At 54.5% G+C, this 10,501-nt stretch overlaps 1 protein-coding gene across 2 annotated transcripts; it reads left to right on the forward strand.

Moving 5' to 3' along the window:
- The first annotated feature begins 297 nt into the window (after window positions 1-297).
- Window positions 298-9,672, forward strand: LOC136790074 (coiled-coil domain-containing protein 81-like). Of its 2 annotated transcripts, none has more exons than XM_066992147.1 (13): window positions 298-478; window positions 2,520-2,581; window positions 3,133-3,289; window positions 3,902-4,158; window positions 4,554-4,639; window positions 5,172-5,329; window positions 6,062-6,179; window positions 6,698-6,764; window positions 7,323-7,496; window positions 7,849-8,018; window positions 8,337-8,459; window positions 8,652-8,772; window positions 8,975-9,672. In XM_066992147.1, exons 1-13 carry the CDS (start codon window positions 415-417, stop codon window positions 9,137-9,139), a joined length of 1,722 nt encoding a protein of 573 aa, XP_066848248.1. In that variant the 5' UTR covers window positions 298-414; the 3' UTR covers window positions 9,140-9,672. The 2 variants fall into 2 exon arrangements, with proteins under 2 accessions (XP_066848248.1, XP_066848247.1); XM_066992146.1 differs by having other exon boundaries at window positions 6,698-6,818; window positions 8,975-9,290.
- Window positions 9,673-10,501: the final 829 nt, after the last annotated feature.

Consider the following 10,501-nt stretch of genomic DNA (forward strand, 5'->3'; position numbering starts at 1 on the left):
TTTCTGGTTTTTGGTTTTGGGGAAAGAAACCCACCAGCCGTTACAGCCCATGAGCACTTCTGGCCTGGGGAAAGCCCTCATGGTCAGGAGACAGTGAGGTGGGGGCAGCTCCCCCAAATGCCCTCTGCAGCCCCTACCTGCTACAGGGTCCCCCCTGGGCAGCGCCTGGGCAGGGGCGCTGCAGCCCCTCTGTGACACGGTCTGAGGTCACAGTGCGACAGTCCCACCTCACAATGGTGACTGCCACCTTTTAACCTGGGGCCGCCACACGTCCTCCCACTTGTCCCTGAGAGGCCGAGGGGACTCCAGGCACTCTCCAGGGAGTTGCTCTTGCCACTGCTCTGCTTTGGAGGAGCTGCTCTGAAGTGAGGAGGAGAAGGTGGAAAGAGAGGCCACAGCAGGGGTGGAACTGAGATGGCAAAATACCTCTTCTCAGCACCTTGCTTCCCTCCAACAATTGAGAAGCTCTTAAATTCTGGTAAGGCCTTCAGGCCCAATTTCACGAGGGTTGTCAGGCTCAATGACATCTCTGAAAACTGGTGTGGATCCCCTGAGGCCAGTGGGGGTGGCTGGGAAGGCCTGGTGTCTGCAGGAAAGGGCCTCCTTGACCATGCCAAAGGGCTGAGGGACCGACCTGGCAGCCGGGGTTCGGGGCTTTTTTCCTGACCCAGCCCCTGTGTTCCCTACGGCACCCCAGGCAGAAGTTGCCAGTCCTGAGGGTTGCTCCTTGCCTGGCAGTGGGCACTGCCCACCCTCAGCTCCTGGCTGGCTGGAAGAGCCGGAGGGGTCTGTGGGCTGTGCAGCGTCGCTGTGCTGGGAGGTGCGACGTGGAGAAGCTGCACATATATCTGCATATACACACGTGTTGAAGCTCCTCTGTCCACTTCCATGACTAGAAGTGAAAGACTGGGGGAGATCCGCTACCGAAGGACAATTGTATGCAACTGCAGAAGAGTCAGTTGATAGGGTAGATTCTTAAACATAAAAGATACACCTGTTTTTATTGAGAGAGTCATTCCTTATGAGAGTTTTATTACCACAACATCCGCAGCATATCAAACTCTCTGATGAAATAGGCTTTGCCCCAAAGAAATGGCAAATTTCCTGCCACTCGTCGCTGCCTCAAGCAGACCAAAACGGTAGTACTTCTGCAAAACTGTTTACTTGAAAAGAGCAGTGGCAAAAGTAGAATGTGCTGACTGAGGTTGAATATACCCCATTCACTTCAGTCAAAGAGCACACGACAGAGAAATGACAGCAAATACAGCTCTTCTGAGCACCCTCAAAGCCACATGTAGTGGGTATCCATGGCAAGGTTTTGTTAGCAGGGGGCTGTAGGGGTGGCTTCTGTGAGAAGACTCCAGAAGCTGCCCCCCCTGCAGGCTGCGGCCTGTGGAGGACCCCCACTGGAGCAGATTCCGGGCCTGAGCTGCAGCCGGTGGAGAGGGGCCCACACAGGATCAGGGAGTCTGGGGGGAGGTGCTGCTTGTGGGGGACCCAGGTTGGAGCAGTGTCCTCCTGACGGATGGACCCCGTGGTACGGAGCCATATCTGGAGCAGTTCTTGAAGAGCTGCTACCTGTGGGAAGCCCACACAGGATCAGTTCGGGAAGGACTGCATCCTGTGGGACTGACCCCACATTGGAGCAGGGGAATAGAGTGACTGAGAAGGAGCGTCAGAGACAAAGTACTATAGAATGATCACAACCCCCATACCCCCGTTCCCCTGCACCGCTCGTGGGGAGGAGGTGGAAGAGGGTGGATGGGTGGAAGGCGATTTTGTTTTCTTTCCTTTGTTTCTCACTTCTGTGGACTGTTAGTAACAGGCAATGAAACTTAATATCTCCCTACTCTGACTCTGTTTTGCCCATCACAATAATAGTTGCGCAACCTTCCCGTCCATATCTCAATCCTTGAGCCTTTTGCATTGTATTTTCCCTCCCTTTCCCTTTGAGGAGGCGGAGTGAGAGAGTGGAGCTTGGCTGCCCACCCAAGTAAAACCACCACACCACCCAAGAATGATACAAGGAAGCAGGCTACATATGTTCCCCACTCCTCTCCTCTGCCAAACCGTAACATCCTTTTAACTGGTAGCTTTGCCTCTGGGACATCTTATGTGAGACCGCTAAGTTCTGCGCTCTCTGATATATCCCTCCTTTTCTGAGCACATTTTTGCTGACACGCGTCAATACACAGGGGACAAGGGGAAGCTGCTCCCTGCTGGGGACACACCAGGGCCTGCCCTGAGCCTTCTAGAGTCCCACGGAGCACAGCACCGTGCCCTCACTGGTGCCACAGTCCACTGCCAGGTTGGCCTTGAGGGTGGGTCACACCTGGAGACCTGCACCTGAAAGGCAAGGAGCCCTCTTTGGGGCAGCCTGAGGAGTCCTGCAGCCTCTGCTGGGCTCTAGAGAATGCAGCTGAAGAGTTCAAAATGCATCGGTCCTTGGATAGCTGTGTGCTAAGTGGCTTTAATGTTGCCGTCGGAGAGCATGACGTGTCTTTTCCTTGGTTTTCCAGAGCTCGCTAAGATTTGGGCCAGCGCATCCTACTACCTGAGTCAACAGCTGGCTCTCCACCAGGTGGGACTTGCCTCTTCTTCCCTCACACCCTGATGTTCCATGAAGCAATGAGAGCCCTTTGTCATCGAGTGCAGTTATTCTTCCCTCCTTTGGAAGCAGGACCAATGCCCCAGAAGGCCTCAGTAATGCACTGCTGGGCCACGGACTAGCTCCGCTGTCAATTCAGATGTACTGTGAGGTCCAGGCTCGGATTTCAGAAAAAGGGCTGGACTTTTCCTGGGGCTTCCTGAGTCCCCCATTGCCAGAGCTGATTACCGAACTGGGCCGGGGTACTACTTCAAGGGTCGTTCCAAGTGTGGGAAGCCCCCTTGTATCTTAGTGAGCCAATGGACGTGTGTCGGCTTTTCCTGCACTACCTGGCTCTTCCTTGGGGAAGGGGGGTGAGAGGGAAAAGTCCAGGCCCTCTACGTCTTCTCCCAGCTCTCCAAGGAACCCATCTTGCTCAGTTGCATCTCAGGTGTGGACAGGGCACAAAGCTCCCTCCCCACTCTCTGGCAAGTCATCTCTTTGTCCCTGCAAAGCTTCTTCTGATCCACCCTCTTCTGTTTCAGGCTGTCCGCATTCCTGGTCTTGGAACATTCACAGTTGTCACAGAGCAAGTAGCCAGCCAGAAAAATGACATCGTGACTGTTGAGAGACCCATGTTTCATCTGGCTAAGGCTATTGTGCACAACCATGACCTCCGATACGACTACATAGACATTCCAGGTAGGACGACTGAGGACTGAAAGAGGTGTTTGCCCTTGCAGCAGAATGCGAGAGCTGTGCTCTGCTGTCCACCGGTGACGCAGCCGAGGACCAAACTCCTGGCGCAGCCTGAGAAAAGCTCGTCAAAGCGAGCCTGGTGTGAAACGGACCCAGTCTCTCTAACTGCTTTAAATAATCACCAGATGACAGTGCAGCATAACAGCACACTCTCTTTGACCTGCTTCAACAAGAGGTTTTACTCCAGTTTTATTGGAAACGTGTCTTCTTGCCCCATGGTGTTTCAACTCTTGCTCCCACCTTCTGCTGTACTAGGCCTCGTACAGGCAAATGCCAGAGCTCTTCTTGGCTCTCAACACCTCTTTGCAAGCAGAAAAAGCAGGCACCAGGAGCTTGGGTCCGTGAATCGGAGCGTTCCTGTCTAATGATTAGGAGCACACTGTGCGTGGACATGACTGCCATGGCCTGGCACCATTCAGCTTGCCATGGGTCCTAGCACCTTTTTCCCCGCCTCATCCTGCAGTCAGGGATCTGCTTCCTGCCAGTTCTGACCTTTGATTTTAGCCAGCTTAGCAGCTCTCTAAGTGCACGTGCTCCTCGTCCCTTGTCTTCCAGGCCACCTGCATTTTGAGGAACTGCCGTATGCTCAGATCGCCTCAGAAAACAATGTCTCTGAGAGCTTAGTGCGGCTTTGCATAGAAAGGACCACGCGTCTCTTCTGTGTCTGCATAGAGGACAGGCAGAACGTTGCCTTCCTTTGGAGAGACGTTGGCATGCTGATCATCGAGGGCAAGGATGTTAAAATGAAATTCTATGAAGACTTTCTGAAAAAGCTGAATGGGACAACGAATGCTTTGCAAGCTCTTCTCAGGGTAGGATTTTCATTTTCCCAGCACTACCCATGGTTCTTCTGAAGTGCCTTCCAGGGACTGGGTGGCTGCTTTCTCCTGGCCTGTCGTGCTTCTTCAGCCAGTTGGGCTCCTCGTGGTCTGCAGGAAAGCAGACTCTGTAGAGCTCTTCCCTTGCAGGCAGGGGCCTGGCTCTGCAAGAGATCCCCCCGAGAGAGGCCTTGCTTTTTGGCAAAAGGCTAGCGTGCCAGTGGAGATCGCTGCTCAGCCCAGCGTTTGGGCAGGGAGCGGAGGTGCAGGCAGAGCAAGGCTTGCTGAGGCCGGAGCCCTTAGGCAGCTCTCGGTGGGGCTAAGCTGGACCAAGCAGCCAGCCCTTGTCAGTGTCCCCATCGCCTGTCACTTGTCTCTGTCTATTGCAGATGCCAGAGATGAACAACTCTGTCATCTCTCACCTCGACACCGCTGCTTCTCAGACCGCTTCTGAACGTGTCATTGTCTTTCCAATGTGAGTAAGCTTTTTCCTGCTGCTCTCAGCAGAGAAAGAGATCGGCTTCTCAGCTCATGCTTGCGGGGGAGGGCTGCCTTGCCGGGCCCTGTGGATTATGCTTGTGACGGTACTCTTCAGTGTTGGGAGGACTGCTTTGCAGGGAACTCCGTGGAGAAACGTGGGACAGCAGAAGTGCTTTAGACGACTGCGCTGCTATAGACATGGAGAGTTTTTTGGGCTCATTCTCCATCAGCATGCTCCCACCATTTCTTTTCTCCTGTGAGCGAGACTGCCTTCCGCTTGGGCCCACGGGCTAGAGGAGGAACAGTTCCATGTCCAAACCGGAGCTTGAGTCTGGTGGGGTTCCACATTGCTTTGTGAGCTATGAGTGAGAGGTAGCTATGCGCTGGATGGTACTATGAGTTAGAGAGGAATAAGTTTTTCCCCTGAAGCAGCAGGCAGGATTATTGCGAGGTCAGCCATGCTCACAGCAAGGACAGGAGAACATTGGCACAGTGCCCTGTCTTCAGCGTGGTGCTCTTCTTTCCAGGTACAAGCACGAGAGCATGCTTAAGAAGCCAACGGGGACAGTGAGTCTGAGAGGACAAGTGAAGCCCAGCAAAGATCAAAGGGCAGTGAGTCTGATCGGACAAGTGAAGCCCAGCAAAGAACAAGGCTGGACAAAAGGAGGAGAGAGCGTCAAGAAAGGTAAGGAACCCATGGGTCACTTGTAGGGGCATGTAGGTTTCCTTCCTCCTTGTCTGGAGGGGATTAGGGCCGAGGTTACCACAGAGTGCCTGGAGGAGCCTGAGACACCTCCTGTGACTCTATCCCCATGGTGGGAAAGCTCGAGCAAGCCATTGTGGAACAAGATTGTGCGACAGCCCTGCACCACAAACGTCCACTGCGAGTGCTGAAGGACACCTTTCCTGTGGCCTCCACTCCCCAGCCTGTGCTGCAAACCCTGGAAAGCTCTGACCCTGCTTCCTTCCATGCTCTCAGATGCCTCACAAACAATGCCTCTGTTGTGAGCGTGCCTCTGTAGCAAATGTGTGTGCATGGGACCGATCAACAGATGCAAGAGCCGTCTCCTCTTGTGCGAAGCGATTCCCCACCCCAGAATGACTCTTTGAGGGCATGGGCATCTCCCAGGGAGTCCCCCATTTCAGCACACGGGGGAGATAAGGGCATCAAAACGGTATTGCCCAGGAAACAACGGTGCACTATAGCCAGGAAGAAAGAGATGGAGAGTGTCAGAAAAGGCCTACGAGGTCCCAGGAAACATGGCTCCAAAGGGACAAAAATGACCCCTGCCAATGGTGTTGCCACAGGCTTGAGCTGATCTGCACGCCATTCTTGCTGGAACTGGGACAGAATTGGCGCACGATTACCACAACAGCAGAGATGCTTTACTCAAGTTGTCTCCTTTCTTCTTTCCAGAGGATCTTCCCAAGAAGCGCCTCCTTCATCGAGCAACACTTGCTCCAGAGAGGTTACCCGCCCTGACTGTAAAGCCGGAGAGCAGTCAGAAAGCTGAGCAGACAGAGCGTCGTGCCAGGTGGGACTCCTGGAGAGACAAATGTGGCTGCTGCCCTGCTCTTGTCTCTGTAGGAGTGCAGTTTCTCCTGGACGCAGAAGCTGTACGAACTCAAAGTGCAGCTATCCCATCTCCCACTACCTTGCGATTTCTTGCTGCATGGCAAGCATCTTGCAGCATCACTTCTTAGCTGGGTAACTAATGGCAACGGCTCCTTGCAGGACTGGGAGGTCTTTCTTGCTTTCCCTCAGACTGCAATGAGCACAGTGTCTCGAGTCTGAAGAGACTTCCCCAGGAGCGATGGTGGAGGAGTGCAGGTGTTCTCCTAGCATCTTTTGGACACTATCGAGTGTTGGTCCGGGCTGGGCTCAACCACCCGGGCTGTTTCCAGCTCTCGGAGAGACGTGACAGAGAGCAGATCAAGCATTCAGGGGCTCTGCAGCCTTTTGCAGCGGAAGCAGCTGCACCACTTGGAAGCGGATGATGCGAAACCAGCTCCTCCCACACTCTGGTCACCTTGCCCCATTGTGTCTTTGCAGGAAGCTTCCGGCCATCCAGAGGAGTTCTGTGAAGGAAAAGGAAGAGGAAGAGAAAGTAATTCCTCAGGTGACTCCCAGGATGGTAGACTTTATTGCCAAAGCTATTGAGCAGAGGAAAGAGGTACGTGGCATGGACTGCTGCAGAGAGTGCGTCTTACTGAACTGTAGAATAGCGTCACTCGATGGACACCGGTTCACAGAACATTCTTGACTTGTGCCTTCATGTGACCACTGAGTTGTTTCTTTGGGTGCTTCACTGAAGAGAAGCCCTTTGCTGTGTCATTTGAGAAGATGCTTTTCATCCCCATTAGCTTCCTGAAACACACCCAAGAGCTTACCCGGGGATGCTTCTGATGGCAACGTCACTGCATGGCTTGCCTGGGTGGGATAGGCAGCTGTCAGGTTGCTTCTAGCCCCGTGGTCGCTTAGCTTGCCCAGACATTCCAGAAGGGCTCTTCAGGCGACTCTTCGGTTGAGCCTGCAGGAGCATGGGAGCAACCCTGAGCTGACAGACGGGCAGAAGACTGAGTGAGGGTGGAAGGGAGTGCAGGAAGGGGGGAGACACCCCAGCCCTCCCCGCACAGCGTTACTAACTGTCTGTGGTTGCGTTTTGGTCACCCTCCAGAATAAGTGCTTGAAGATTAAGGAGACGCTTCCAAAACACATTCAGAATTTCTTGGCTGAGGAGGAAAATAAGAACAAAGAGCTGCAGGAGGAGAAAAAGAAACAACCCAAGCAGCGAAGCGCAGCACTAACCAAAGCAAAAGTCAAGAGAGAAGTGGAGATGCCAACAACCGAGGTACTTTGAATTTGTGCACTAAAGGAGCACTTTCCCACCGGGGATCTGAGGCTGCAAGGTGCTTCTAGCACCCAAGCCGTAGTAGCACTATTGCTGCAGCACTGCAGGGTGGGTTGCTGCTGCCTTTGCTGAGCAAGAGAGACCAAGAGGGAGTTTTAGCAAAACGCCGGTAGTGCTGGGACATGACCCTGGGAGCGCACCGATGGCCTTGTGCTGGTTGTTTTCCCAGTCCCCCTGGGGTCCCTGCCAGAAGTGGTCTGGAGGTTGTCTGGGAGGGTGGGAGGGGGCTGCATGCTGGGAAGCATCAGCCCAGCGCTGCGGGGCTGTTGTAATGAGAGTAATTCCTTTGCAGGAATCCTGTCCCTCTGAGGAGAGAAGTCCCGAGAGAACTCCCAGCTCTCTGTCTGAGAGCGACTCGGGGCAGTCCAGCCCTGACCTCATGGAGAGGATGATGGGGGAGTGGGACGAGGACGGAGAAGAGCCACCCAGAACTCAGCAGGACAGCCCTGTGCCCCCTAAGCGGTAAGCGTGCAGCAGCTGCAGCCAAGGCCTGGGGTAGTGGAGTGGTGCCGAGGCACCTGTGGGTCGAGGAAGCCAGCCCCTGAGCCAAGGGGTCGCTTACAGAGCCCTGGGAAGCCGAAGGCCAGGGGTCTGAGCTGGCTTAGAGCCCAATGCCAGGGGCCTCTCCGCAGCCCAGAGCAGCCCACGCTTGAAACTCCTCCTGCATCGAAGGGGCTGTGGGGCCGAATGGGGCCTTGCGGGGAAAGGGTGGCTGGTTGAGGGAAGAGACAGGAGTGTTGCGGCTGAACAGTGAGAGAGACTTTGTCCTTACTGCTGCAGGAGTCTTTCTCCACGGACTCATGGGACCCTAAGGGAGGTGGTGACATGCATCGTGGAGCAGGTGGCCCGTAAACAAAGGGGAGAGAGAGATGCGGAGAGGGATCTGCAGGAGCAGCTCAAGTGGTAAATTTCCCCGGACGCGGGCAGTATTTCCTCCCTTGCAGTGCCCTTCCTTCCACTCCCCCAGCCCTGCTGGAAAGAGGGGTTTTTCCTGGCACTGGCCTTCTGCAGCCCCAGCAGGCGGCCTGCTCGGGAGCCCCGTCTGGGAGCGCTCTCCAAGTGCTCACACCACCTCGTCCCGCTGTGTGCTTGCAGTGAGCTGGCAGTGCTGCGGTGGAGTCGGTCGGCGAAAGAGGAACAGAGCTACCACCAGCTTTGGCAAGTGGGTCACCAGCCTGCACCCCCTGCTGGGCCAAGGCAGAGAGAGTCAAGACGGGTAAGTGCCCTGGGCTCCTGTCCACAAAACAGTATTCAGGAATGGGATTGGACACAGGGGTGGGACTGCATCACAGGGACCGTGGGCCTGCTGTCTCCAGCCAGCGTCAGATCCCCTCATTTCTGTCCTGAACAGTCTTGCAGTGTTGCTCTGCATGTCTCTGCGTATGCAGAACTACAGAGGTTTGTGTTGATCTCCGCAGGTGCGAAGAGTAGTGCCAATGCCTGTCAGCAAGGGACCGGAGAGGCCGTCCGGCACACAGAAGGGTCCAGATGGAGACATCCAGCAAGGGCCCTCCCTGCAGCACGAATGGGACCAGGGTTGCCCATCCAGGCTATTAACGCCAACACCTCCTTCCATTCAATAAAGCCCTGTCTCCAAAGTTCTCTGGGTCTTTCCTTGGTGGCCGTCCATTCTGCACTTTGCAGCGGATGAGCTTTCATGGAGCAGGGAAAGGCCAGCACGGGAGGGAGGGCTTGACTGTCAGTCCGGCTCCCAGGGCAGCTCTCTCCCAAGGCCAAAGCTGTACCTGCTCGCCTGCAGCTCTGCTGCTGGTAGCAAGCACACTTCTTGCTGCTGGCGTGTCCTCGGCTGCATGACCTGCTTTGGCTGCACATCCCTGATTAGGAAGGGACTGTGCAGGGAAAAGGAAGAGGAAGGGAAAGGGGAAGGGAAATGGGAATGGGAGCGGGAAGGGGAAGGGAAACAGGAACAGGAAGAGGAAGGGGAACAGGAATGGGAATGGGAACGGGAACGGGAACGGGAATGGGGAGAGAAATGGGAAGGGGAACAGGAAGGGGAAGGGAAATGGGAAGGGGAAGGGGAACAAGAAGGGGAAGGGAAATTGGAAGGGAAAGGGGAAGGAAAAGAGGAAGGGGAAGGAAAAGGGGAAGGGGAAGGGGAAGGGGAACGGGGATGGGAAGGGGAAGCAGAATGGGAACAGGAAAGGGAAGGGAAATGGGAAGAGGAGGAGGAAGAGGAAGCGTAAAGGGAAGGGGAAGGGGAAGGGGAAGGGGAAGGGGAGGAGGAAGAGGAAGAGGAAGAGGAAGAGGAAGAGGAAGAGGAAGAGGAAGAGGAAGAGGAAGAGGAAGAGGAAGAGGAAGAGGAAGAGGAAGAGGAAGAGGAGCGGGCTTTTGCCTGGGGCAGTTCCTGGCATCAGTCCCCTTGGAGGTCAAAATTGTCCAGAGGCTTGCAAAGCAGAGGCTCTCCAGTGTGCCCAGGCCAACACTGCCAGGGATACCCAGAGCTGTGCAGGCATCGTGATGGGCTGTGGGGACAGTGACATCCAAGGCAGGAACTATGGCTGCGGAAACAGGGAGGAAAGCTTATGGTGAGGACGTTTTTTCAGTCAGGAAGTTAAGATTAATTGAAACCTTAAAAGTTGAGGACTGGGAGAGTGGATGGGCACTTACAACTTTGGTGAGGAAGCGGAAGAGGAAGGGGAAGAGGAAGGGGAAGAGGAGGAAAAGACATTGCTGTTGTTTAAATTATTGAGGAAATTAATTGTTTTTTGCTTAATGGAGAAAGGAGAGATGAAATCCCCATTGATAAACCTGGGAAAACTATAAAGCTCTTCGTTGCCTGACAAAGGTGTCCTTGACCCAGGTTAGCAAAGCAAATCTAAGAGATGGATGTCAGCTGACTGAGCAAAAAAATCCGTCTCCTCTAGAACTAACTCTGAGCAGTCTAGAATCAAAAGTACATAAAGAAGAGAAAGGATTCTAGGCAA

The sequence above is a fragment of the Anser cygnoides genome, chromosome 2 (assembly GCF_040182565.1).
Source record: "Anser cygnoides isolate HZ-2024a breed goose chromosome 2, Taihu_goose_T2T_genome, whole genome shotgun sequence".
In the NCBI taxonomy this organism is placed as follows: Eukaryota; Metazoa; Chordata; class Aves; order Anseriformes; family Anatidae; genus Anser; species Anser cygnoides.

Coding starts and splice junctions, on each gene's coding strand:
- LOC136790074 (XM_066992146.1), top strand. CDS start 415: ATGGCAAAATACCTCTTCTCAGCACCTTGCTTCCCTCCAACAATTGAG. Junction 479..2,519: donor TGAGAAGCTCTTAAATTCTG/GTAAGGCCTTCA, acceptor TTGGTTTTCCAG/AGCTCGCTAAGATTTGGGCC. Junction 4,640..5,171: donor CGTGTCATTGTCTTTCCAAT/GTGAGTAAGCTT, acceptor TCTTCTTTCCAG/GTACAAGCACGAGAGCATGC.